At 42.3% G+C, this 27,660-nt stretch overlaps 2 protein-coding genes across 3 annotated transcripts; both read left to right on the top strand.

Annotated features, from left to right (window-relative positions):
- The first annotated feature begins 227 nt into the window (after window positions 1–227).
- LOC123122390 (alpha-galactosidase) lies at window positions 228–6,182 on the top strand. 2 transcript variants are annotated; one of them, XM_044542592.1, is made up of 15 exons: window positions 228–508; window positions 2,067–2,125; window positions 3,701–3,757; window positions 3,866–3,900; window positions 4,073–4,176; window positions 4,326–4,401; window positions 4,502–4,560; window positions 4,651–4,716; window positions 4,803–4,889; window positions 4,977–5,041; window positions 5,143–5,225; window positions 5,324–5,414; window positions 5,503–5,552; window positions 5,633–5,773; window positions 5,872–6,182. In XM_044542592.1, the coding sequence occupies exons 1-15, from the start codon at window positions 330–332 to the stop codon at window positions 5,953–5,955; spliced, it is 1,236 nt and encodes a 411-aa protein (XP_044398527.1). In that variant the 5' UTR covers window positions 228–329; the 3' UTR covers window positions 5,956–6,182. The 2 variants fall into 2 exon arrangements, with proteins under 2 accessions (XP_044398527.1, XP_044398520.1); XM_044542585.1 differs by having other exon boundaries at window positions 3,701–3,900.
- Window positions 6,183–12,899: 6,717 nt separating this feature from the next.
- LOC123091093 (uncharacterized) lies at window positions 12,900–14,016 on the top strand. The gene is made up of 3 exons (XM_044512496.1): window positions 12,900–13,120; window positions 13,227–13,376; window positions 13,498–14,016. The coding sequence occupies exons 1-3, from the start codon at window positions 13,000–13,002 to the stop codon at window positions 13,923–13,925; spliced, it is 699 nt and encodes a 232-aa protein (XP_044368431.1). The 5' UTR covers window positions 12,900–12,999; the 3' UTR covers window positions 13,926–14,016.
- Window positions 14,017–27,660: the final 13,644 nt, after the last annotated feature.

Raw genomic sequence — 27,660 nt, 5'->3', positions numbered from 1 at the left:
CAGTTCATTCCGTGAATTGATTTCGTCCATAGGTCAAAATGGTCAAATTTGCCGACACAAGTCAAGCCACAGGAGTGCATCCACACAACCAAAAAAAAAGTTCCAAATAATACAGTATCACTAGAAGAAAATAATGGTGCCACATTAATATTTGGCCTTAATAATATTTTGAAAACTGCGGCCCCGCAGTCCCCGCGCGCGGCCCTATATAAAGGCGCCCGTCAGACGCGTCTCCAGCAGTCACTCACCGGCGCCACCAGTACCACCCCCACCCACCCCACCTCCTCCCTCCTCTGCTCCTGCTCGCTCGGCAGAGCGGCTAGGCAGCCATGGCGCGAGCCTCGAGCCTGTCGCTGCTGCTCGCGCTGGTGGTCGCGGCGGCGACGTCGGCGGCGGGGGCCAGGGTGCCCGTGGACGCGGCCGGGAACGCGACGCTGAGCGAGCTCCGCGCGCGGCGGGGGCGGCGGGAGGCGCTCGAGAACGGCCTCGGCAGGACGCCGCAGATGGGGTACTTTCACTCACGCCGCCACCGTCCACCTCCTCCCTCTTGTCTTTTCCTCCTCGTTTGTTCGCCCGGTATAGCATGCATTCGATTCGTATCCTCCGCCTCACGCTACGCTGCCGCCCGATTAGCAGGAACAAAGCAATAGCATAAAAAAATACAGTATCATCGGAAACCAGAACAAATTAGTAAGATGGCTTCACCCCTCCCTCGGGAGTAGGAGTAGGAGTAGGAGTAGGAAGTAGGAGTAGGAAGTAGGGGTAGGGCTGACCGTAAAGAATCTGCCGTGGTGCGCGGTGATGATGGTGGCTTTGGGGCGAGAGGAAAGGGACGTTCATATGCGTCTCGCTTGCGGCGGAAGCGAGAGTGCATGGCCAAATCTCGGAGGCAGCGGCCACCGAGTCGTTAAGCCGCTCCCTCCGCTTTCATGATGGCTCGGGTTTGGACGCTTTTGTTAAAGCCCCTTTGGCCCCTTCCCTTGCCTTCCATTCCCGCACGCGATATTTCCAATTTCTGTTCCGCTTCGTGGCTGCAGGTACGGTTTTCCTACGTACAGTACTATTTTCCTTTTTCTTACAATTTCTGTCCGGCTACGTATTTTCTTTTGGCTGGACATAGGATGAGATATTTGGCGATAAGAGCCATTGCTTGGGCACGCACGTGTGCAGGCAGGTGCTGGGCATTTTTCTCTGCTTCCCTCGTCCTGTCATATACTTACTCCTATAGATCTAAAGTTTTTTTTTTTTGGCCACCATCTACTCCCTCCGTTCCAAATTACTTGTCTTGGATTTGTCTAGATACGGATGTATCTGCTAGATACATCCGTATCTAGACAAATCCAAGACAAGTAATTTGGAACAAACGGAGTATGTTGGAACGAGCATGTATGTGTTCTAGATTTCGCATGGATCCAGTATCTATTACTACTATAACACAGGGATCCAGCAGTATTTGTTTCTGCTACTATATCGATCAGTGACCTCATCCGTAATGCAAAATCTGCAGTGATCTTCGTGTATAATTGAACGAAAAAGAACAAAAACTGCGGAACAACCGAGAGCAAAGCACGCCCAAAGAAGAGGGAAAAGATTTGACGACCCTTCCTTTATCTATGCTCTCCTTTTTCCTTTTTCTCTGTTGGCCTTTGTGCCCACTGTCCTCTCCTCGCGCTGCATGCACATAGGAGTATTTTAACTGCGCAACCTGAACCGTACGGTGCTGCCGTCCCGGTGCTGTCATGGGTCGTCATCACGTACCCGGTCCGGCCACTGGCCGCTTCTGTTACTCCTCTCTGTGTGTGTCGGTTGCTCAATACGTCAGTACAGTAAAAAAGAAACACAGTCCTAGTACATTGGTCTGGAAGCAAATATGTCATGCGCAAGCATTGGTTATAATTTCTCGCGGGTCGCCATTTTTCTAGAGACGAGCCTCGTCATGAGTCGCGATTTTGCTTTTGACCTATGCTTCGTCATGGGTCGCCATTTTCTATTACAGTTTAGTCGATTTGATTTGATTAGTCTATTTGATTTGATCCTTGCTGATGATGAACCATTTCGTGTGTTAGGTGGAACAGCTGGAACCACTTCTACTTCGGGATCAGCGAGGAGATCATCAGGGAGACAGGTACGTCCGGGACACTCGCTCCTTCCTTCCTACAACCACTCCAATCCAACCCCCGTTTCAAGCCTCAAATCCTATGGTCTACCTGCAATTCTGCACCTCCCTTTCCACTTGTTCAATGCACATTCGGCCCAATCACTGTGCTTTCCGACATGTCGTTATCAACATCACGCCCAACGCTACTCTATAACAGTAGGTTAGCAAAACATTCAGCCCAATCACTGGATAATTCACCAGTACGCTTCACGGATTTTTGCTAAACTGCTGTTTATAGTACCAGCGTTCGGCGTGATAATGAAGTGCCGGTGACACTGACCCGGAGACTGTTATCAGGAAACAAGGAAAGATCCATAGAAAAGGCCAGCAGGCCCAATTAATCCCTCGCCAACAGACTAGATTCCTTTTGTCCGGCCGCGGGCACATCTGACATTGTGCGGTGCGTCGTCGGTGCACCGAGGCAGCCGAGAGATTTTTGTGCAGGCTCGTCTGCGTCCGCGTCCGCGTCGGCGCTGCCCCCAAGAGCCACAGACCTCTCCCTCCTCGCACACTGTCGGCCGGCACAGCCTACCCGTTGCTGTTGGTTGTTGTTAGTTGTTGCCAGTTACAGAGCATGTTACAGCTTGCAAGCAACAAGTTGCACGAAGCATACAAGGAACACGACAGCCCGCTGCGCATCGCCATATTCTCTCCTCCAAAATCTCTACCCAACCTTTATTCCTTGAGCCAGATCAGATCTGGGAATCACTCACCCATCCATCCATCCATCCACGGACGCCTTTTCTCCTTTTCAATGATCCAGAGATGCCTTTCGCTCGCCCTTTGTCCCGGAAATCTGCATAAGAAAAACAGGCTAATGGAGCCATGCGTTACTACTTTGTAGGCTTTCTTATAGCCTAATCGGTCCAATCCAATGCAGCACTCGAGAATGGAAAGATTCCAAGCATGAAGCATGTTTCACATCACAACTATACCCGCTGAGCGAGAGGAACACCTTCACACGCCACATGCCCCTACAGACTTCTTTATTTCTCCAGCGTAAGATATGCAGAATTCTGATGGGAATTATATCTCTGGTTGGCACGTTCATGAGGGGTGATGAGGACCCATATCCACATTTAAGGCAAACCGATCAATTGCGAAAGGGCGGCATGTGGAGGGCAGATCAGATCTTCCGGTCTTTGCGGTCCGATGGATAAACTAAATCAATTGACCCTAGCGTCACAAACCACAAGAGTCTCTCTGCAATCTATCCACAGATGACAGATGTACGTATCAGGATGGGGACTTTTGAGCTAACAAGTTGGGTCAGACAAGTTTTTTTTTTAACTTCTAATAAGAGGTGGCATGCACCTGCTCCCATGGTAGAATTTGTACTTACCCCCATCGACACATAACTATGGTTGGTTAGTGCTAGAACCAGTTAGTCACTAGAGTTGGGTTGTTGGTGCTCGACCAACGCCAACACCCCGTGATGATGTCCTTGTTTTTATTTACTGCAGCAATAATGTCATGGAGAATTTGATATGCTGTCAAATTGTACTATCATAATGACTGCGTCGTTGTTTTCCTTTCCTTCAGCTGATGCATTGATCAACACCGGTCTGGCCCAATTGGGCTATAAATATGTTAACATCGGTATGGACTGCTCTCTGGACAATATTTCCCATGACATGTTGGACACAACTACTAGAATTTTTTTAACAGCATGCTTTACTCAAATGTGTTTCCTGTCTCTTGTTTCAGATGATTGCTGGGCAGAATTAAACAGGGATTATCAGGTAATGATATACACTTGAGCATTGCTAAACATTCCTTTCTGTTCAGACAACTGTAGTATGAATTATTTCCAAGATAACATTAGAAGTTTTAGAAGCAGAAAATTATGCATATGGACACGATTTATAATATTATTTCTGTCAGTATCGATAATGTTCTATCATGATTTCTCAGGGTAACATGGTTCCAAACAAAAGAACATTCCCCTCTGGCATCAAGGCGCTTGCAGATTATGTGCACGCGAAAGGGTTGAAGCTCGGTATCTACAGTGATGCTGGGTATGCTAGCTATCCAATTCATCATAAAAATAACACTATTTTTTTCTCACACTGTTGCAACTAAACTCTTCATTGGCCCAAGAAAACTAGAATTTGTAAACATGATAAACTGGCCATAAACTCAAAGTAACTGTGACCATGTATTGCAGGACACAAACATGCAGTAACAAAATGCCAGGATCGCTCGACCACGAAGAGCAAGACGTGAAGACTTTCGCGTCTTGGGTATATACCCCTTAAAATTACTTACCTGATGGCTCGTGCCGAACCAAAACTGACACCATAAATCCTGATGTTCTTATAATTCCTGCCTTCTCGTCTCCAGGGAGTTGATTATCTGAAGTATGACAACTGCAATGATGCTGGCAGGAGTGTCAACGAAAGGTAGGGAGAACAATACCTCAAACTGCGGCATGACAAGTGCATTGGGTCTTATGTGTTAGATTGCAAAGTAAATTGCCATGGTTGATGCAGATACACTAGGATGAGCAACGCCATGAAGAAATACGGGCAGAATATCTTCTTCTCACTCTGTGAATGGTGAGTCTGCACGTCATAACATTTTAGGATGGAAAGGAGAAACGTCAAGCATTGCTGATTCACTCTTATGTGCTTTTGCCGTTTAGGGGAAACGAAAACCCTGCTACATGGGCACGGGGCATGGGTGGTAATAGCTGGAGGACAACCGGCGACATTGCTGACAACTGGGGCAGGTGCTGCTCATTTCATCTACTCAGGAATTTTTGGTCAAGTAGCTACTAGGATTAGCAGGACTGATCATAGTTACCTTGTTACTTCAGCATGACATCCCGTGCGGACCAGAATGACAGGTGGGCCTCCTACGCTGGACCTGGTGGATGGAACGGTAAGAGTTTCAGAGCAATCTGTCCCAGTGTTGCTGATTGCCCAACGATTTGTTAGCTTTGTTCGAACTGATCGATAGACGATGTTCTGCTCCAATCTCAGATCCTGATATGCTTGAAGTTGGAAACGGTGGGATGTCCGAAGCCGAGTACCGCTCGCACTTCAGCATCTGGGCACTTGCCAAGGTACCCATTATGTCCCATGTGCATTTAAAAATGTTGTTCCATTTCTCAAAAAGAAATTCCGCATTTCCTCACTGCAATCCTGGTTCTGAGTTGTGTAGGCTCCTCTTCTGATCGGGTGCGACGTGCGCTCGATGAGCCCGCAGACAAAGACCATAATCAGCAATCAGGAGGTCATCGCTGTCAACCAAGGCAAGCATTCTCTTCCACTTATTTGCCCATGATACACCTTCTTCATATGGGATTTTCTGTGTACTCATACTACAGTTGGTCTGAACAGATAGCCTAGGCGTCCAGGGAAAGAAGGTGCAATCCGATGGTGGTTTGGAGGTATTGCTCGATTCAAATCTCTTAGTAGCGACTTCCATGATGAGATTTCTGAAACTGAAACTTGGGAGATATTTTTGTAGGTTTGGGCCGGCCCGCTCAGCGGCAACAGAAAGGCGGTGGTTCTATGGAACAGGCAGGGGTACCAGGCAGCCATCACCGCACACTGGTCAAACGTCGGGCTTCCGGCATCCGCGTCCGTCACCGCTCGCGATCTATGGGCGGTAAGCTTGCTTTCTTCAGAGCTCAGTGCTCATTCTTAACAATCCACTGCACATTCCAGGGTTTCATCATCACAACAATTTCTGTCTTGTTTGCGCAGCACTCGTCGTTCTCCGCTCAGGGGCAGCTATCCGCATCGGTGGCGCCTCATGACTGCAAGATGTACATCCTGACACCAAAGTAACCGTAGGCGAAAGCATAGCAAGTCGATCGATCTAGTTCAGGGGGAAGGGTTTGCAAGGAAGGATCGATAGAGCTGAGATGAGGTGAATTGAGGAATGGGGTTTGGTTATATGACCTTAGAAATAAGCTGCAGCTGTATGTAAGGTGCCGTGAAAATGTGGCGGCGCGTGTGTTTCTGAACTTTGCAAGTTGTAACGAAAGTTGCAGCAATAAGAATGGGTTTTCGTAGCGCCGTCTTCTACATTTGGGGTTTCTCTCTGAAACTCTTGGGCTCAGCCAACCGAATCTCTACCACTGAATGGCAGCAAAAAGGGTCGTTGCTATCCGTAACTGAACTGGGAAGAAGATTTCTTTGGTATTCCAAAAAAAAAAGATTTCTTTGGTAAATTCATAATACAGATTGCCGCGTAGAAATTAAAACAGGCAGAGCGCACGAGCATACCCAGGTCTAGCCAGGGCGGTGCGTGTGCCCGCACGTCCGCGGGAGTAAGTTCGCCCAGGTGTCCCGCGGCGGCCGCGCCATGGACGAGACTCCGCTGGCGAAAGGCTCCTGCGTCCTGGCTGCCACGAAACCAACCTATCCGCCGCCAGACCTGGCAGATGGGCCTGGGCTAAACCTGCGTGCTGTACGGCCCCTTGGTAAATGGGCCAGCCCGGCGGCATGTTTATCCCATTGGCCCACGTAGGATTCAAGCTATTGTGCTGTTTTGAGCCTATATTCAGCCTATTGGGCTGTATTTTTTTCTAAAAAAAAATAAGAAAACTAAACCGTCCGTGTTGTGCCGGCATGCGTGCCCAGCCTCGCACGAGGCACGACCCTAAGAAGGCCACGTGCTGACACGGCCCGAGTATGTACATGCCGAGCCAGGCTCACCACGGATCCTCATGTTGGCTATTGGGTCGGCACACCAGGACCGACCCATTTGGCCAGGTTTGTCCGCCACTCGCTCGAAATCATGGCCCATCAATTTAAAATGACCCAGGTCGAAGGCCAAGATGAGAGAGTCAGAGCAATGTGGGCTCCCGCACTATGGATCGACCACTTACACAAAGGAAGCATCCCTTGCCACTGCATCGTCAAGAGCGCCTCGTTAGGGGACCTTGACGTTCTCTGCGTCAAGTCGTCGCCGTTTCACACAGGGGGTACTTCGAATGGGCCGGCCCATGAAGACAACGACATCAACAGAAAAATCGAAAGCGCATTATAGCTAAAAGAAATTATATGTGTTGGCGGAGATTCGAACATGCGACGCTCTGCTATAGAGCATGAGTTCTTGCCAACTGAGCTAGCGGTTGAAATTGGTAGCAACAAACTTAAAGAACAAACAAGCTGTGTAGATCCGAATTAGCTTAGGAATTTCGAAAGCAATAGTTTTTCAAAAAACGGAATGTTGTGTGAAACGCGAACACATACCAAATTTGTGAACAAATTTCTAAAAGCTATAAAATATTCGGAAAAATAGAAAAAAAATTGTAAACCTTGAACAATTTTTTTGAAACCAGAACATTGTTGCAAATTTCAATTTTTTTTGGAAAGGTGAACATATTTTGAAATTCCTGAACAAAATTTCCAAACACGATTTTTTAAAAACTTGTGAACAATTTTTAAAACTGGATTTTTTTTGAAACTTCTAAAAAATGAAAACATGAACAATTTTTAAAATCAGGATCATTTTCTAAAAAAATGCACAAAAACATTCAGAATAAAAATTTTAATAACAAAAATAATTATTTAAATGCCCGAACAGTTTTTGAAAAATGCAAACATTTTTCGAATTTCGAATAGTTTTTTAAACACGAACATTTTTTGAAAATTGGAACTTTTTTAGAAACCCAAACAAATTTTGGACTTTGTGAACAATTTTCGAGAGAAACAAAAAAAGCGAAAAGAAACGGAAAAAAGAAAAAAGAAACAGAAAAACAGAGAAAAGAAAAATAAAAAACGAAAAAACCCCAGGAAGAAACAGGAAAAACGGTCAAAAAAGAAAAAAACGGTTCAGCGAACCTTCAAGAGGGTTCCCAAAAGCTGATGGCTAGCTCTGGTTTAATGGGCCGGCCCTGTGCGTTCTGTCTACATTTTGCTGCAATGAGCGGTGCATAGGATTTTCTCCTCGTTAGCACTTAAGGCGTTAGATTGCGCTGCAGTGTTTCATCACACGCTCCATGGGTTGGCCCAGGTTACCACCTTTTCTTTTGCATTCCCAGTTTTAGGAACCTTCTGGAAGGTTCCTGGCCATATTTTAGGAAACTTCCAGAATGTTTCTGAATCTGTTTTTTATTTCCTGGTCTTTTGGTATTTGTTTCTTTTTTCTCTATTTTCCTTTATTTTTCTAAAAAAATCATTCTGTAAGTTCATAAAATGTTCAAACTCTTCAGAAGAATATTCAAAATACCATAAATTGCTTTTTATTTCAAATTATTGATAGATTCAAGAAATATTTAAGATTTAAAAAATCATAATTTAGAAAGTTTCAGTGTTTTAAATGGAATGTCTTAAATAGTTCAAAATTCACATAATGATCAAAAAATGTTTGTGCTTTGAAAATTTTATTTGGAAATTCATGAACAATTATTTAATTCATGAACAATATTTGAATTCAAGGATACTTTTAAAATTCGTTTTTTTTCATTAGTGAACATTTTGTGAATTTAGCAAACAATTGATGAAGTTCATGTTTCGAAAAGTTGTTTAGAATTTCAAAAAATAATTGCCAAATTTAATCATATATTAATGTTTTTGGGAATTTTAAAAAATGTTTGAAAGTTTCAAACGTTCTTCATATTTTCAAAATGTTAACGTTTCAAATATTGTTCACCAATTCAAAAAATGACCATGTTTTCAAAAATTGTTTGGTGATCTTCAAAATTGTTTGAATTTCAAGAAATGCTCTATTTTCTTAATGTAGTAGCAGTGAAGTACATCCTATTTTTCATGTCTCTCGGCTCAACGCTCAAATTCGAGATTATACTTTTGTGTTCTCTAACTTGCCACATGGGTTACACCTAGATCAGATAGGTAGTGTTCCTGTACTGATACTCGATAGGCGCCCGACCAAATGAGGGATGCGGCACACGATCATGTATTGATCAAATGGATGACGATGTAGGAGACCATGTTACCATGACTAAGTGCAAGGAATACAATGTGCTCACGGAGCACTACACTCGAGCAACAACATGGGGGCACAATGCATTGCTAGTGGGTGGCATTGTCTCACATATTGTGTGTCATAAAACTGTAGGCGTTGGCGAAGCTGAGCAAGAAATAGGGAAGGCGAGAAATGGGGAGATCTAAACGGCTTATTGTGCTAGTGTGTGATGTGTCAGTGGGACTGCCACTTTTAGGATGCATGGGGTGTTATCATACTTGTGACCTCTTCTTGTTTTCTCCTTTATCCCCAAGACTCTCTTTCATTCGCCAATTCTTGCTGAGATTTCAAATTAGCTTGTTGTAGCTAACCCAATCATAGATTAGGTCATGATAAAGAGACTGAAACAGGTTAGTTATGATGCTTAGTGTGTAGTATTATCCTCGCGAAAATATTCTAATGTATATTTTGTCCCTTTCCATATAAATTTTGATGCAAGTTCACATAGGACATGATTGAATTCAAATGCGTAAATTACTTAGCACATCTGAAATATTGATTTGTAGCATTTGAAATGCCCTACAATCTACAGTTTCTTTATATTTGTATTAAGCTCAGTTTTGACATTTCCTTTATTCTAAAATTCACACACAATGCAATATTCACATCAATCCACACCACCTTAAGAAGAACATCAATTGGATTATATCGAAGTTCAATCAAGTCCATTAGTTCTTGGCATTTGAGCCCTATAAACAATCGTATTATTGTGTAAAAAGTCAAGTCCATTGATAAAAGGATTTCTCGTTATAGAAAGACACGTCTCTTGGTAAATAAAGATGCCTCTTCGTGCATAAATCTACACCTAATAATAAAGGAGCTATTCCTTCTGGCGGCACGTTCCGAAAATTGCCCCCAGATGTGCAAAATATTACCCACCAATGCCACTATAAATGATAAAAACATTTCACACAGCGGAATCCCCCGCTTGTGTCGGCCCATGCAGTAGGGACCTATACTGCACTATGCGCGTAGGGAGAAGACACAGCGCGCCCGATAAGCGAGATGCTCTTACACCAGAAAGATAGTATAAGCTAGTTCTCACTAGTCGGGTCCTTACTCCTACTACTCAGTGGCATTTGAGCCGGGCCAAGTCCGAGCGTCCTGTGTTTTAAATTTCTTGTTTTACTTTTCTTTTACATTTTTTTCTCTACTTGAAATAATTTGGGATTTCAAAAAAGTTCCAAATTTTTTTAAAAATGAGAATTTTGAAATAAAAGTTTAATGAATAATAAAATGTTTGTGGACTCAAAATATGCCTGCGATTTTGTAAAAAAATATTTGCTTATTCAAAAAATGTTTGAAATTTTGAAAACAAATATTCGGGAAATAAAAAAACGTTTATTATGTTTTTAGAAAGTCCATGCATTAAAAATGTTAATGAAATTGAACAACATTTGGCCAATTCAAAAAATGTTCATGAATGGAAAAAATATCATAAAAATTAAAAACTGTTTGTAACTTACAAAATGGTTTATTCATATATTAAATGTTCCCTGATTCAAAACATGATCATGCATTTAAAAAAATTCGTTAAATCAAAAATGTTCGTGAATTTCAAAATTGTTCCACCAATTTCCAAAATAATGTTCGTCGATTCTAAAAATATTTGCGGATTCAAGAAAATTGGTTCATAAAATGTTCACATTTTTTTATTTTGCAAAAGAATAAAATACTCTTTAATTCAAGAAATGCTCTTGATTTTAGAAAATGTTTGAAAATTTGTAAAAGCGGTCATGAATTTGAAAAATCTTCATTATTTCAAATATGTTCATGAATTTTGAATTTTTTTATGATTTCAAAAATTGTTCATGATTTCATTAGATTGAGAGTGATAGTGTATCTCGGTGATGCAGGAAAAGGTGGTCATGGTCATTGGAGATTACGATATTCTTTCCCGTTACAATGCACAAGCCCTTTTACTAGTATATTAGAAAAGCATGAGGAGAAGCGCAATAATTTTTATATTAACATTCTGCAAAATACCCCCGCAAAAAAACATGTTGCAAAATACACATTGTAACCATCTGGAGACTGTACAAAGGTTTGTGGGTCAGATATTGCGCTTCCATTAAACAGGCCCAAGTGGGCCGACACGCGCCTAAACTGCTACTCGCGACACTGAGCCCAGAGTCCTTGTCTCGTCTTCCTCAGTGCGTGCCAGATAAGATATGCGAGCCAAAGGAGGTGGGAGGCCTGGGGGTCATAAACACCAAGGTTATGAACTGGTGCCTTATGACTAAATGGGCGTGGAAGATATTAACGGGGCAAGGGGGTCTGTGGCTCCAAATCTTCAGGACGAAATACCTAGACCGGGGGAAATTAATTTCAGAAGGAACGCAAAATTGTCTCAATTTGCGAGGGCAGTAAAGAAGATCCAACCTCTCCTCCGGCTTGGGACACGTTTCGAGGTACACAATGGGAAGGCCACACGCTTCTGGTCGGATATCTGGTGCGAGGGTACACGACTTCAGGAGAGATTCCCTAACTTATTTGCCATCACTGAAAATCCTACTGAGTGGGTATTAGACGTATGGCAACAAAATAGGTGGGCACCTAGGTTCCGCAGACCTCTAGGGGAGGCTGAGGTTGTGCCATGGGAAGAATTGCGGTCGATGCTTCAACGGATTCAGTTGAGTCGGGATCAGGATGTGGTCGGCTTGCGCTTAGAGCCGCCAGGGCAATTCTCCACGAGATCGTTATATAAAGAGATTTTTAGATCAGGAGCACCTTGTGACCTAGCGGGTATCTGGAAAGCTCGCATTCCGACGAAGATTAAAATCTTTCTGTGGCAAGTGGCACGCAACAGAATTACGAGTGGAGACCAGGTTTAGAAACGCCATGGCCCGGGCGACGGAAAATGTGTCTGGTGTGGCGAGAACGAGGATCATGATCACATCCTCTTTAGATGCATTATGGTTCGATTTGTGTGGAGTGCGGTTCGGGAAGCCACGGGATGAGGGTGGAATCCAGGTGGTTTCTCGGACTTATGTCGCTTGATCGGTTCTACGAGGGGGATAGATAAGCGCTTGGCATGGATGGGTTTCGGGGCAATAGCCTGGGCCCTGTGGACTACTAGAAACAAAGCACTAATAGAGGTACAAATCAGCTGACATCCGGCTGACCTCTTGTATAAAATTGTGTCCTTCCTGCAGCTGTGGAAGATACTTACAAGACCCCAGGACAGAGGAGGCGTGGAGGAGCTCGTAACAAGGATGCATGCAAAGTGCACTGATCTTCGAAGAGCTCCATAGGGCAAGCCTCGGTGGGGCGCAACCCTCTGCCACCCAGATAGCTGGTAGTGCCTGCGTGATGGTCGTACTTCGGCGCTACGTCGCCTTTCTGCCTATGGCATGTATCTCTATCTTTTCGTACTCTTATCTGGAACCTTGCGACGTTGGTTTGTAAGGGCCTCAGTTTACGGCCGGGCAAGCGCGTCTTTTCTAAAAAGAAAATACGACTTGGCACCGGAGTTCTTCACTGTACCAATCAGAAGAAATCTCCTGACATTCGCTCTGTAGAGGAGTGCTATCTGAGAGCAGTTTTTTTTTTTTGAGAATCATCTTTTGTTTTTTTAGACAATTTTGAGAATCACCTGAGAGCAAGTTTTTTTTTTTGAGGGCTATCTGAGAGCAAGTTTGTCTGTCAGATATTGCGCTTACATTAAACGGGCCCAAGCGGGCCGTCACGCGCTCAAACTGCAACTCACGGCACTGAGCCCAGAGTCCGTTGTCTCGTCTTCCTCCGCGCGTTGCCCATCCCTTATAAATTTCCTCTCTCCTGTAGCTTCCTTTCTCTAGCTCGATCCTCCCCATCTCGCTGTGGTAGTTTGGTTCTCTTCCTGCAGAAGCGTTGAATCGATTCCTTGGTGCGCGGCGATTGCCGAGGGGAGCGAGATGGTACGGAAGCGCAAGGTCTCCGGCGACCCTCCCGGGACGTCGCGGCCACCTGCACGGATGAGGGTCGCCACAACCGACGACGAAGACGTGTATTACATGGACCCCAGGATCGATGCAGGTGGGTTCCCGAGAGAATCTCAGGAGCAACACGCTGTTCTTCTTCGCGATGTCCGCGTTTTCTTGGATTCTTGGTGTTACGAGCGCGGTTTCTTGGTTTCTTGCAGGCCTCGGGAGAGGCGGGGAGCGCACGGGGGTTGAGGTGGTGCCTCCGCCGCTGCCACCGCTGCAGCCTCTGCCGACGGCAGGAGTGAACGCCAACCCGGCAGCCAACTTTGCGCAGCCAGCGCCGGGACAGATCGACTACATCGGTCGCCGTAAGTTTGCTTCCATTCCCACTTGGTTTCTTGGCTTCAATTCGTTTCCTGGATTCCAGTTCGTTTCTTGGCTCCCCAATCGTTTCTTGGAATGGCATTTTTCTTCTTGATCCGAGAGCAGGGTTCGTGAATGGCCGCTTGGAGATGTTTGATCGAGTAGCTGTCGGTCAGGAAGCGTCGTCCCCGGTTGATCGAGCATCTGGCAGCGAGGAAACGTTGTCCTGGTCTGATGAAGCAGAAGCGCCGTCGTCCGAGAACGAGGAGGAGCTCCCTACGGCGGCAGAACATCCACAGGGGCAGCCACAGCCGCCCGCTGTTCAGCCCGCAGTGGCGGATGCGCAGGCGCAGCCACTGCCCAACGATGATCGGGCCGTGATCGCAGCGGCGGCGCCCGCGCCGGGAACAGCGGCCGCCGAGTACATTTGGTGCTCAGCTTGCCTTTTACGGCCAGCGTCGGTGCGCCTCATACCGGAGATGCACATCTGCCACTGCGTGCCCTGCCACTTCGCCCCGTCCGGCAGGCCCAACTGCCCGGTTTGCGACGGTTGAGGTTTGCCCGTCCATCCATATGCAGAGTAAGGAGTTCGTCAGTTCCCCGTTCTGGGGTCGATGCTACGTGCTACAGTCGCCTAGTGACGTTGTGCAGTAACTGGTGTCACCTCTGAATCTTCTGATACTACGTGCTAGCAGTAGTTTTTTGTTCTGGTGATGTGTGAACTTCTGTTCAGTGCTTGAGGCAGGTTATTGCTGCACACCTTATGGTGCTACCTACTGTGCATTCTTTCGGCTGATTCAATTTCTAGCTGATTCAGTTTATGTTATCACTGTTTGTCAATTGGAGCTTGAATTTCTGTTATGTGTATCAATGTCCCTGGCACAGCTAGTTAATTCTTACTCATTGCCAATAATTCAAGCCAACACTCGTGTCAAATGCTCCATTTTCTGCAGCTAGTGGCATGTCTGCTCCACCCTTCTCTCTGTATTTTTAGTCACGTCTTAATCCTCTCACGCACGCCCAACGCGCAGCATACGGAGAGGCGAATCAGCAAGCACACCGAGGAGTGGGATCAGATCATAGTACTCTGGCAAATATTCACGGACGAGTCTACATAGCGGCCGGCTGCTTGCCGGGCTTCGCGAGGGGCCTGCCTAAAATAGAATTTTTTTATCTCTAATCTATATTGTCCCTTCTAATTGGTATAATAAAAATAATTTTAATCTATATATTAGAAAAACTACATGTAACAGAAAAGTCTTACAAAAACATCCATGTAGACAAGTATGAACGCATATAATTTGGGTTTTCAAATTTTTGAAAAACCATAACTTTCGAACCGCACGTCCTAATTAAGATTCATTTTTTACTTTTGGGACCCTCGCGGCGTGCTCTTTGAAACTAGATCCCGCATGGTTATATTTTGACAGAAAAAAAGTGCAATTTTCTCTCCATTTTGTGCAACTGCCTAGCCGTCGGTGTGTAACTACCTGACAGGGTTGTGCAACTTTTTGCTATACCATAAACGCGCAGTTTTCAATGATCGTATCTCCACCCCAAACTACCTCCTTCCAATTGGATGTGCAACTCCGTCTGTTGCGCATGCCAACTGTATAGTAGTTGATGTGCAAATTTTCCCTGTCCGTGGATATGCTTCACTGTTTGTTGCATCGTCCAACAGCCTAACAGTGGATGTGCAACTTCGGATACTGCCACGGCCAACTGTCTAGCAGTGATTTGCAACCTTCTCCTATACCCCCATGGATGTGTAGTTTTCCTGCTAGCACACGGTCCAGACCACCCCTCTTAGTGAGATTCGCAAGTTTAGCACTCTGTTTCTATGTAACTTTTCAGAACTCTCATGAATGTCATTTTTTTTTAACATTCAATTGTTCTTGCCTGTGAGATGTGCAACTTTGTATGTTGTCCTGGCCAACTACCTAGCAGACTATGTGCAACTCTGTTTGTTACCCCGCCAATTAAAAATACATGTCCATAAATAGAAGGGAAAGGAGTTGCACATTGACTAATAGACAGTTGGCTTAAACAATAGACTAAGTTGCACAAATCACTTGCAGGGTAGGTGGGAGTAGGGTGTGCCGACAATGAAAAACTACGCATCCACGAGTAGGGAGGAGGGTTGCACAACAACTACTTGGTAGTTGGTCGGGACAGTAGAGTAATTGCACATCAAAGTTATCATGGTTGCTAGATTGCAACCTCATAAAAGTTGAATCATGCGGATTCAAAATTTGGTTTTTTTAAAAAGTTGCACGATGTAGTACTAAAGTTGCACAATACAATATTAAAGTTGCATCATATAGCACGAAAGTTGGCATAAAAAAAATTTCGTCGAAACATGCCCATGCGGGATCTAGTTTCAAAGATCTCGTCACGAGGAATCCAACCGTGAAGACGGATCTGAATTTTGATGTGCGGTTTGAAAGATATGACTTTAAAAAAAATTGAAAATCCGAAATAAATACATGTGAATCTGTTTTTTCCATTCACATGCGATAAGTCTGACCGTGTCACCAATCACATGCACTAAAAGACAAAACATGATCATGCATGCATGCTATAAGTGACAGAGCCTTCGAACGTGATGTGCGGATAAGAGTCGTCCGCTCGATTCTTCTAAACAGTGCATATGCACTTTTTAGATTTCAGGAATATTCACAGGGCAAGCTCACATTGAACAAATTCACTGTGCACATTGCGCGCGGCCGGGGCAGTGTGTCCGTCTTCCAGGTTTATCACTCCTTGGCTCTCGCTGTGCCAGATGTGGCGCCGCGCCAGGGAAGGGGATAGAGGCGCGTGCAGCTCACAGGAATAGGGGATGGAGCGGCCGTGGAAATGAACTGACACTCACGCGTCGTTGCTTTTGGGCCGGCCATCAACGCGGCTCGCTCGCTTCAGCTCTCCCTCGCTCGGGGAACTCCGGTCAACCGCTCGACCGACTGGCCATTGACTTTTGAATAAAAAACTGAAAAACGTAAAATTGGAGAAGTTGAAAAAGAAGTTCGTGATTTGGCAAAAAGTTTGCGGGTTTGAAAAAGTTCATGGATTTTTAAAAACAATTCACGAATTTGAAAAATGATCATGGGTTTGAAAAAAGAATCAAGAATTCAAAAAAGTTTGTGAATTTGAAAAACATTGTTCAATTTAAAAAAAAAGTTCACAAATTTGAATAGATTCATGTGTTCGAAAAAAGTTCATGAGAAAAAGCAATTCATGAAGAAAAAACAAATGTCACATGAACCGGCGCATTCCCTACAATGTGCACTGGAGGGGTGTGCACCTTTTGCAATTAAGACTGTAGGTGGCGCAGATGGCGCCAAATATGGGAGGGCACTAACGAGCGGGTACCCCTTCAGGAATCAGTAGTGGTCATTTTTTATGATCTCGGAGCGCATCAAGTGATATGTCCAGCCATTGTCGCGTGTTATGTGCTGGGCACTCCCTCTGAATTTCAGTTTTTTTAAATTGTTTTGTACGTGTTTTGGGGCTTTAGATGTTTTTTGTTTTTTTGGCTTGTCCGATTTACTTATTTTTTCCATGTTTGAAGAAGAAGACTTTTTTTTGTGAAGCATATTTGTGTTTCTCGGAAAAATTATGCTTCTTTTCTTTTGCGAGGGAAAAAATTGTGCTTCCATGAGAAGTACAAATGTGTTTCTCGTGAAAACACATATTTGTTTCGTCAGAAGCATAAACTGCGCTTGCATGAGAAGCACGGCCACGATAAAAAAATTTGTACCTCTACGAGAAGCAAATTTATGCTTCCATACAACTATGCTTCTACTCGAAAAGAAAAAATCATAGTAAGTGGCACAACTTTGCTTCCGCAAGCATAGCCTACGCTTTCAAGAAAAAGTGAAAACTACAACCGTTATTGTGGGCTTTGGTTTTTTCTTCTGTTTTTAGTACTCTTTTGTTTTTCATTAATCTTTATGGCATATGATCCATCATGGACTGCATGAATCCTAACTGATCTTAGGCCAACTCAAATGCACGACCCTAAACGAACACTTGTTTTGTCCAGATTTTATCCATTTGGGTATGACAATGGGACGACGTCCCGCTGCTACGTCTTGAGCTTGCGTTGGTTTTTCCTGAAGAGGAAAGGGTGATGCAGCACAGTAGCGTAAGTAATTTCCTCAGTTTTTTATAACCAAGGTATCAATCCAGTAGGAGGCTCCTCACAAGTCCCACGAATCTACACAAACAAACAAAGAACTTGCAACCAACGCGATAAAGGGGTTGTCAATCCCTTCAGGGCCACTTGCGAAAGTGAGATCTGATAGAGATAATATGATAAGATAAATATATTTTTGGTATTTTGTGATATAGATTGGAAAAGTAAAGATGCAAATAAAAGTAGATTGAAAGCGTATATGTTAAAAGATAGAACCGGGGGCCATAGGTTTCACTAGAGGCTTCTCTCAAGATAACATAAGTATTACGGTGGGTGAACAAATTACTGTCGAACAATTGATAGAAAAGCGAATAATTATGAGATTATCTAGGCATGATCATGTATATAGACATCACGTCCGTAACAAGTAGACAGACTTCTGCCTGCATCTACTACTATTACTCCACACATCGATCGCTATCCAGCATGCATCTAGAGTATTAAGTTCATAAGAACAGAGTAACGCATTAAGAAAGATGACATGATGTAGAGAGATAAACTCATGCAATATGATATAAACCCAATCTTTTTATCCTCGATGACAACAATACAATACGTGCCTTGCTGCCCCTGCTGTCACTGGGAAAGGACACCGCAAGATTGAACCCAAAGCTAAGCACTTCTCCCATGGCAAGAAAGATCAATCTAGTAGGCCAAACCAAATCGATAATTCGAAGAGACTTGCAAAGATAACTCAATCACACATAAAAGAATTTAGAGGAGATTCAAATATTTCTCATAGATAAACTTGATCATAAACCCACAATTCATCGGATCTCGACAAACACACCGCAAAAAGAGTTACATCGAATAGATCTCCACAAGAGAGGGGGAGAACATGGTATTGAGATCCAAAAAAAGAGAAGAAGCCATCTAGCTAATAACTATGGACCCGAAGGTCTGAGGTAAACTACTCACAACCTCTGTTGGAAAAGGCAGTGCCTAGGAGGCGCTTAGGCACGCCTAGGCGCTAGGCAATGGCCAAATGCCTCGCCTAGGGCATAAATGGAGGTCTAGGCAGGGCAAGCAAGGAATTGCCTACGCAAGCAAGAAATCATGCCACATACTGCACTAGTATGGCAAACAGGTTATATTCCAATGGTAGTAGACGGTAATTAACTTATTTATATGCCGTAAACTAATATCAACACCCATATAATAATCCCAAATACACTACGAGTAAAAACTATATTACCGCCTAGGCCGCGCCTAGGGCGCTTAGGCACCGCCTAGGCACTAGGCGAAGGCCAACCGCCTCGCTTACGCCTACCGCTTTTTCCAACCTTGTCACAACTCATCGGAAGGGCTATGGTGTTGATGTAGAAGCCCTCCGTGGTGGATTCCCCCTCCGGCAGAGTGCCGACGATGGCTCCAAGATGGGATCTCGCAGATACAGAAGGTTACGGTGGTGGAAATATTTCTTCGGTGGCTCCCTTGATGGTTTCGGGGTATATGTGTATATATAGGAGGAAGAAGTACGTCGGTGGATGCCCGAGGGGCCAACGAGACAGGGGGAGCGCCCTATAGGGGGGGAGGGGGCGCCCGCCACTCTCGTGGCTTCCTCAATTGTTTCTTGACTTACACTCCAAGTCATCTGGATCACATTTGTTCCAAAAATCACGCTCCCGAAGGTTTCATTCCGTTTGGACTTCGTCTGATATTCCTTTTCTTTGATATACTGAAATAGGCCAAAAAACAGCAATACGGGCTGGGCCTCCGTTTAATAGGTTAGTCCCAAAAATGATATAAAAATGTAAAGCCCATAAACATCCAAAACAGGTAATATAATAGCATGGAACAATCAAAAAATATACTCCCTCCTTCCATCTATATAGGGTCTAATGCGTTTTTTGATGCTAACTTTGACCAAATATTAGAGCAATAATATATGACATGCAACTTACACAAAGCACATCATTAAATTCATATGTGAAAGGAGCTTTCAGTGATATAATTTTCACATTGTGCATGTCATGTACTATTAATCTTGTCAATAGTCAAAGGCGGTCTTAAAAAATGCATTAGGCCCTATATAGATGGAAGGAGGGAGTAGATACATTGGATACGTATCAAGCATCCCCAAGCTTAATTCCTGCTCGTCCTCGAGTAGGTAAATGATAAAAACAGGATTTTTGATGTGGAATGCTACCTAGCAAAATTCAATGTATTTTTCTCTTTATTGTGGCATGAATGTTCAGATCCAAATGATTCAAAATAAAAGTTCATATTGACATAAGAAATAGTAATACTTCAAGCATACTAATAAAGCAATTATGTGTTCTCAAAATAACATGTCTAGAGAAAGTTATCCCTACAAAATCATATAGTCTGGCTGTTGCTCTATCTTCATCATACAAAGTATTTAATCATGCACAACCCCGATGACAAGCCAAGCAATTGTTTCATACTTTAGTAATCTCGAACCTTTTCAATTTTTCACGGAATACATGAGCGTGAGCCATGGAAATAGCACTATACGTGGAATAGAAGGGTGGTTATGGATAAGACAAACAGGAGAAGATAGTCTCACATCAACTAGGCGTATCAACGGGCTATGGAGATGCCCATTAATAGATATCAATGTGAGTGAGTAGGGATTGACATGCAACTGATGCACTAGAGCTATAAATGTATGAAAGCTCAATAAAAGAAACTAAGTGGGTGTGCATCCAACTTGCTTGCTCACGAAGACCTAGGGCATTTTGAGGAAGCCCATCATTGGAATATACAAGCCAATTTCTATAATGAAAAATTCCCACTAGTATATGAAAGTGACAACATAAGACACTCTCTATCATGAAGACCATGGTGCTATTTTGAAGCACAAGTGTGGAAAAAGAGATAGTAGCATTGTCCCTTCTCTCTTTTTCTCTCATTATTTTTTCTTTTTCTTTTTCTTTCCTTTTTCTTTTCTTTCTTTTTTTCCTTTTCTTTTTCTTTTTGGTGGGCTTCTTTGGCCTCTTTTTTCATGGGCTTCTTTGGCCTCTTTTATTTTTATAAAGTCCGAAGTCTCATCCCGACTTGTGGGGGAATCATAGTCTTCATCATCCTTTCCTCACTGGGACAATGCTCTAATAATGAAGATCATCACACTTTTATTTATCTACAACGCATGATTACAACTCGATACTTAGAACAAGATATGACTCTATATAGTTGCCTCCGGCGGTGTACCGGGATATGCAATGAATCAAGAGTGACATGTATGAAAAATTATGAGGTGGCCTTGCCACAAATACGATGTCAACTACATGATCATGCAAAGAGCAATATGACAATGATGATGCGTGTCATAATAAACGGAACGGTGGAGAGTTGCATGTCAATATATCTCGGAATGGCTATGGAAATGCTATAATAGGTAGGTATGGTGGCTGTTTTGAGGGAGGATTATGGTGGGTGTATGGCACCGGCGAAGGTTGCGCGACACAAGAGAGGCTAGCAATGTTGGAAGGGTGAGAGTGCGTATAATACATGGACTCAACATTAGTCATAAAGAACTCATATACTTATTGCAAAAATCTACAAGTCATTGAAAACAAAGTACCACACACATGCTCCTAGGGGGATAGATTGGTAGGAAAAGACCATCGCTCGTCCCCGAGCGCCACTCATAAGGAAGACAATCAATAAATAAAATTGTGCTCCAACTTCATCACAAAGCGGTTCACCATATGTGCATGCTACGTGAATCACAAACTTCAACACAAGTATTCTTTAAATTCATAATTACCCAACTAGCATGACTCTAATATCACCACCTCTATATCTCAAAACAATTATCAAGTATCAAATTGATCATAGCATCCAATTCACTTTCTATGATAGTTTTTATTATACCCAACTTGGATGTTCATCATTCTAGGACCAAATTTATAACCATAGCAAATACCATGCTGTTCTAAAAGACTCTCAAAATAATATAAGTGAAGCATGAGAGATCAACAATTTCTTTAAAATTAAGCCACCGCCGTTCTCTAAAAGATATAAGTGAAGCACTAGAGCAAAAGTTATCTAGCTCAAAAAAGATATAAGTGAAGCACATAGAATATTCTAATAAATTCCAATCAAGTAGGCTTCTCCCAAAAGGTGTGTACAGTAAGGATGATTGTGGTAAACTAACAAGCAAAGTCTCATATAATACACGACGCTCCAAGCAAAACACATATCATGTAGCGAATAAAAATATAGCTCCAAGTAAAGTTACCAATGAACGAAGACGAAAGAGGGGATGCCTTACGGGGGCATCCCCAAGCTTAGGATTTTGGCTATTCTTGAATATCTTGGGGTGCCTTGGGCATCCCCAAGCTTAGGATCTTGCCACTCCTTATTCCATAGTCCATCAAATCTTTACCCAAAACTTGAAAACTTCACAACACAAAACTCAACAGGAAATCTTATAAGCTCCGTTAGTGCAAGAAAGAAAAACCACCACATAAGGTACTGTAATGAACTCATTCTTTATTTATATTGGTGTTAAACCTACTGTATTCCAAGTTCTTATGATTCATACCCTTACATACTAGCCATAGATACATCAAAATAAGCAAACAACACACGAAAGGTAGAATCTGTCAAAAACAGAACAGTCTGTAGCAATCTGTAACTTTCGGTTACTTATGGAACTCCAAAAATCCTACAAAAATAGGACGTCCTAAACAATTTGTCTATTGATCTACATCAAAAAGAATCAACGCAAAAGCACGTTTCTGTGATTTATTAAAAAAAAATTCTCGTGAGAGCAAAGTTTTTGTTTTTTAGCAGAATCAAATTAACTCATATCATAGGTTATCCTATAGGTTCTACTTGGCACAAATACTAAATAAAACAAGAAAACACATCTAAACAGAGAGTAGATGCAAAATTTATTATTAAACAGGAACAAAAACAAAGAACACAAATAAAATTGGGTTGCCCCCCCAACTAGCGCTATTGTTTAACGCCCCAAGCTAGGCATAAAAGCAAGGATATATCTAACTAGTGCCATCTTTGGCACTTGATTCATAAGTAGCTCACATGATAGATTCATAAGGTAATTTGATTTTCTTTTTTGGAAAGTGTTCCATGCCTTTCCTTAATGGAAATTGGAATCTAATATTCCCTTCCTTCATATCAATAATCGCACCAATCGTTCTAAGGAAGGGTCTACCAAGAATAATATGGCAAGAAAGATTGCAATCTATATCAAGAATGACAAAATCTACGGGCACCAATTTTCTATTTGCAACAATGAAAACATCATTGATCCTTCTCATTGGCTTTTTAATGGTGGAATTCGCAAGGTGCAAATTTAAAGAGCAATCATCAAGATCATGGAAACCTAGAATATCACATAAAGTTTTCGGAATTGTGGAAACACTAGCACCCAAATCACATAAAGCAAAACACTCATAATCTTTAATTTTAATTTTTATAGTAGGTTCCCACTCATTATTAAGTTTTCTAGGTATAGTAACTTCCAAATTAAGTTTTTCATCAAAAGATTGCATCAAGGCATCAACAATATGTTTGGTAAAGGCTTTATTTTAACTATAAGCATGAGGAGAATTAACAACGGATTGCAACAAGGAAATACAACTTTCTAAAGAACAATTATCATAATTAAATTCCTTGAAATCCAAGATAGTGGGTTCAATGCTATTTAAGGTCTTGACCTCTCCAATCCCACTTTTACCAAATTTAGCATCAAGATCTAAAAACTCCAAATTATCGGAACACTTTTTAACCAAAGTTGATTCACTTCCAGTCCCATTATTATCAAGATTAATATTGCCAAACAAAGATCTAATAGGGGACACATCAATAACTTTAAGATTTTCATCATTATTTTCATGGAAATTAGAAGAACACGTTTTAATAAAGCAATCTTTCTTAGCAAGCAATCTAGCGGTTCTTTCTTTGCACTTGTCAATGGAACTTCTCATAACTTTGAGAGACTCATTGATATCATGCTTAGGAGGAGTAGATCTAAGTTTCAAAGAATCAACATCAAGCGAAAGTCTATCAATGTTCCTAGCCAAATCATCAACTTTAAGCAATTTTTCGTCAAGCAAGGCATTAAAATTCTTTTGAGCGATCATAAATTCTTTCACACTATTTTCAAAATCAGAGGGCATATTATTAAAATTACCATAAGAATTATTGTAGGAATTTCTATAATTATTAGAGGAATTACTAGGGAATGGTCTAGAATTAAAGTTTCCTCTATAAGCATTGTTACCAAAATTATTCCTACCAACAAAATTCACATCCATAGATTCATTATTATTCTCAATCAAGGTAGATAAAGGCATATCATTGAGATCAATAGAAGCACTCTTAGTAGCAAACAATCTCATAAGTTCATCCATCTTTCCACTCAAAACATTAATTTCTTCTATAGCATGCACTTTTTTACTAGTAGATCGTTCGGTGTGCCATTGAGAATAATTAGCCATGATATTATCAAGGAGTTTTGTAGCTTCTCCTAAGGTGATTTCCATAAACGTGCCTCCCGCGACCGAATCTAAAAGATTTCTAGAAGCAAAATTCAACCCGGCATAAAAAATTTGTATGATCATCCATAAATTCAAACCATGAGTAGGGCAATTACGAATCATCAATTTCATTCTTTCCCAAGATTGGGCAACATGCTCATGATCAAGTTGTTTAAAATTCATAATATCGTTCCTAAGCGAGATGATCTTAGCGGGAGGAAAATACTTAGAGATAAAAGCATCTTTACACTTGTTCCAAGAATCAATACTATTTTTAGGCAAATACGAAAACCAAACTTTAGCACGATCTCTAAGTGAAAACGGAAATAACTCCAATTTAACGATATCATTATCAGTATCTTTTTTCTTTTGCATCTCACACAAATCAACAAAGTTGTTTAGATGGGTAGCGACATCTTCACTAGGAAGGCCGGAGAATTGATCTTTCATAACAAGATCCAACAAAGCAGCATTGATTTCACAAGACTCAACATCATTAAGAGGAGCAATCGGAGTATTAAGGAAATCATTATTATTGGTGTTGGAGAAATCACACAATTTGGTATTATCTTGCGCCATGGCGACAAGTAATCCAACACACAAGCAAACAGAAAAAGGGCAAGCAAAAGAGAGGGAGAGGAAGGCAAGCGGAAAAGAGAGGAGATTGGGAAAGAGAGGGCGAATAAAATGGCAAGGGTGAAGTGGGGAGAGGAAAACGAGAGGCAAATGGCAAATAATGTAAATGCGAGGGAGATGAGTTTCTGATGCGTACTTGGTATGTCTTGACTTGAGCGAAGACCTCCCCGGCAATGGCGCCAGAAATCCTTCTTGCTACGTCTTGAGCTTGCGTTGGTTTTACTTGAAGAGGAAAGGGTGATGCAGCAGAGTAGCGTAAGTATTTCCCTCAGTTTTTGAGAACCAAGGTATCAATCCAGTAGGAGGCTCCTCACAAGTTCCACCAACCTACACAAACAAAAAAAGAACTCGCAACCAACACGATAAAGGGGTTGTCAATCCCTTCACGACCACTTGCGAAAGTGAGATCTGATAGAGATAATATGATAAGATAAATATATTTTTGGTATTTTGTGATATAGATTGGAAAAGTAAAGATGCAAATAAAAGTAGACTGAAAGCGTATATGGTAAAAGATAGACCCGGGGGCCATAGGTTTACTTAGAAGCTTCTCTCAAGATAGCATAAGTATTACGGTGGGTGAACAAATTACTGTCGAGCAATTGATAGAAAAGCGAATAATTATGAGATTATCTAGGCATGATCATGTATATAGGCATCACATTCGTAACAAGTAGACCGACTCCTGCCTGCATCTACTACTATTACTCCACACATCGACCGCTATCCAACATGCATCTAGAGTATTAAGTTCATAAGAACAGAGTAACGCATTAAGAAAGATGACATGATGTAGAGGGATAAACTCATGCAATATGATATAAACCCCATCTTTTTATCCTTGATGGCAACAATACAATACGTGCCTTGCCGCCCCTGCTGTCACTGGGAAAGGACACCGCAAGATTGAACCCAAAGCTAAGCACTTCTCCCATGGCAAGAAAGATCAATCTAGTAGGCCAAACCAAACCGATAATTCGAAGAGACTTGCAAAGATAACTCAATCACACATAAAAGAATTCTGAGGAGATTCAAATATTTCTCATAGATAAACTTGATCATAAACCCACAATTCATCGAATCTCGACAAACACACCGCAAAAAGAGTTACATCGAGTAGATCTCCACAAGAGAGGGGGAGAACATGGTATTGAGATCCAAAAAGAGAGAAGAAGCCATCTAGCTAATAACTATGGACCCGAAGGTCTGAGGTAAACTACTCACAACTCATCAGAAGAGCTATGGTGTTGATGTATAAGCCCTCCATGGTGGATTCCCCCTCCGACAGAGTGCCGGCGATGGCTCCAAGATGGGATCTCGTGGATACAGAAGGTTACGGTGGCGGAAATATTTCTTCGGTGGCTCCCTTGATGGTTTCGGGGTATATGGGTATATATAGGAGGAAGAAGTACGTCGGTGGATGCCCAAGGGGTCCACGAGACAGGGGGGCACGCCCTATAGGGGGGGACGCCCTCCACCCTCGTGGCTTCCTCGATTGTTTCTTGACTTGCACTCCAAGTCCTTGGGATCATGTTCGTTCCAAAAATCACGCTCCTGAAAGTTTCATTCCGTTTGAACTCCGTTTGATATTCCTTTTCTTTGATATACTGAAATAGGTAAAAACAACAACAATACGGGTTGGGCCTCTGGTTAGTAGGTTAGTCCCAAAAATGATATAAAAGTGTAAAGTAAAGCCCATAAACATCCAAAACAGGTAATATAATAGCATGGAACAATCAAAAATTATAGATACGTTGGAGACGTATCACCCGCCCTTTTTCTAAATGCATCGGTGGTGTGTCCAACGCGCGGCCTCATCTGGTTTGCCACGACCGACTGGAGGCCCTTTGACTATGCAATTACCAAATAAATCAAACATTCCACATAGTTTTACAAACAAATAGTTCCACGTTCAAATAAAAACACAATAAATAGTTTTACAACCCAATCGAAATTGTCTTGAATAGACGGAAAAGAAAATGAACTGATACATCTAATGATTGCCAATGTAATTTCACATGTGCTCAACCAAGTCATCTTGAAGCTCCATATGAGTATGCCAATCACGCTTTTTCACGATGGAATTGGGTGAACTGTTCAGAGGTTGCCAGTTTTTGGTGCTCAGGCTCAACATTTCCACCTTGAAAATCAAACCCTTGGTTGTTGATGTTGTCATCATGCTCATCCTCCACGATTATGTTGTGCATGATCACACAAGCAGTCATCACCTCTCAAAGATTCTGGTGTTCCATTTCAGTGCAGGGTTTTGAACGATACTCCATCAAGATTGATGAAGGAAATATGCCCTAGAGGCAATAATAAAGTTGTTATTTTATATTTCCTTATTCATGATAAATGTTTATTATTCATGCTAGAATTGTATTCATCAGAAATCTAAATACATGTGTGAATACATAAACAAACACTGTGTCCCTAGTGAGCCTCTACTTGACAAGCTCGTTGATCAAAGATGGTTAAGGTTTCCTAACCATGGACATGAGTTGTCATTTGATAACAGGATCACATCATTAGGAGAATGATGTGATGGACAAGACCCATTCATTAGCTTAGCATATTGATCGTTCAGTTTTATTGCTATTGCTTTCTTCATGTCATATACATATTCCTTTAACTATGAGATTATGCAACTCTCGGATACCAGAGGAATACCTTGTGTGATATCAAACATCACAACATAACTAGGTGATTATAAAGATGCTCTACAGGTATCTCCAAAGGTGTTTATTGGGTTGGCATAGATTGAGATTAGGATTTGTCACTCTGAGTATCGGATAGGTATCTCTGGGCCCTCTCGGTAATACACATCATAAGAAGCCTTGCAAGCAAAGTGACTAATGAGTTAGTTGCAGGATGATGTATCATGGAACGAGTAAAGAGACTTGCCGGTAAAGAAGATTGAACTAGGTATGAAGATACCGACAATCGAATCTCGGGCAAGTAACACACCGATGACAAAGGGAA

This window comes from Triticum aestivum, chromosome 1B, assembly GCF_018294505.1.
Source record: "Triticum aestivum cultivar Chinese Spring chromosome 1B, IWGSC CS RefSeq v2.1, whole genome shotgun sequence".
Classification (NCBI taxonomy): domain Eukaryota; kingdom Viridiplantae; phylum Streptophyta; class Magnoliopsida; order Poales; family Poaceae; genus Triticum; species Triticum aestivum.
The sequence above is the reverse complement of the archived record's forward strand: the minus strand, read 5'-3'. Positions and strand labels throughout refer to the sequence as shown.

Excerpts from the sequence above, each read along its gene's own strand:
- LOC123122390 (XM_044542585.1), top strand. The coding sequence starts at position 330 with ATGGCGCGAGCCTCGAGCCTGTCGCTGCTGCTCGCGCTGGTGGTCGCG. Across the intron at positions 5,415-5,502 it reads GGTCATCGCTGTCAACCAAG|ATAGCCTAGGCGTCCAGGGA; the intron begins GCAAGCATTCTC and ends TGGTCTGAACAG. Across the intron at positions 5,774-5,871 it reads CCGCTCGCGATCTATGGGCG|CACTCGTCGTTCTCCGCTCA; the intron begins GTAAGCTTGCTT and ends TTGTTTGCGCAG.
- LOC123091093 (XM_044512496.1), top strand. The coding sequence starts at position 13,000 with ATGGTACGGAAGCGCAAGGTCTCCGGCGACCCTCCCGGGACGTCGCGG. Across the intron at positions 13,121-13,226 it reads GGACCCCAGGATCGATGCAG|GCCTCGGGAGAGGCGGGGAG; the intron begins GTGGGTTCCCGA and ends GGTTTCTTGCAG. Across the intron at positions 13,377-13,497 it reads GATCGACTACATCGGTCGCC|GGTTCGTGAATGGCCGCTTG; the intron begins GTAAGTTTGCTT and ends ATCCGAGAGCAG.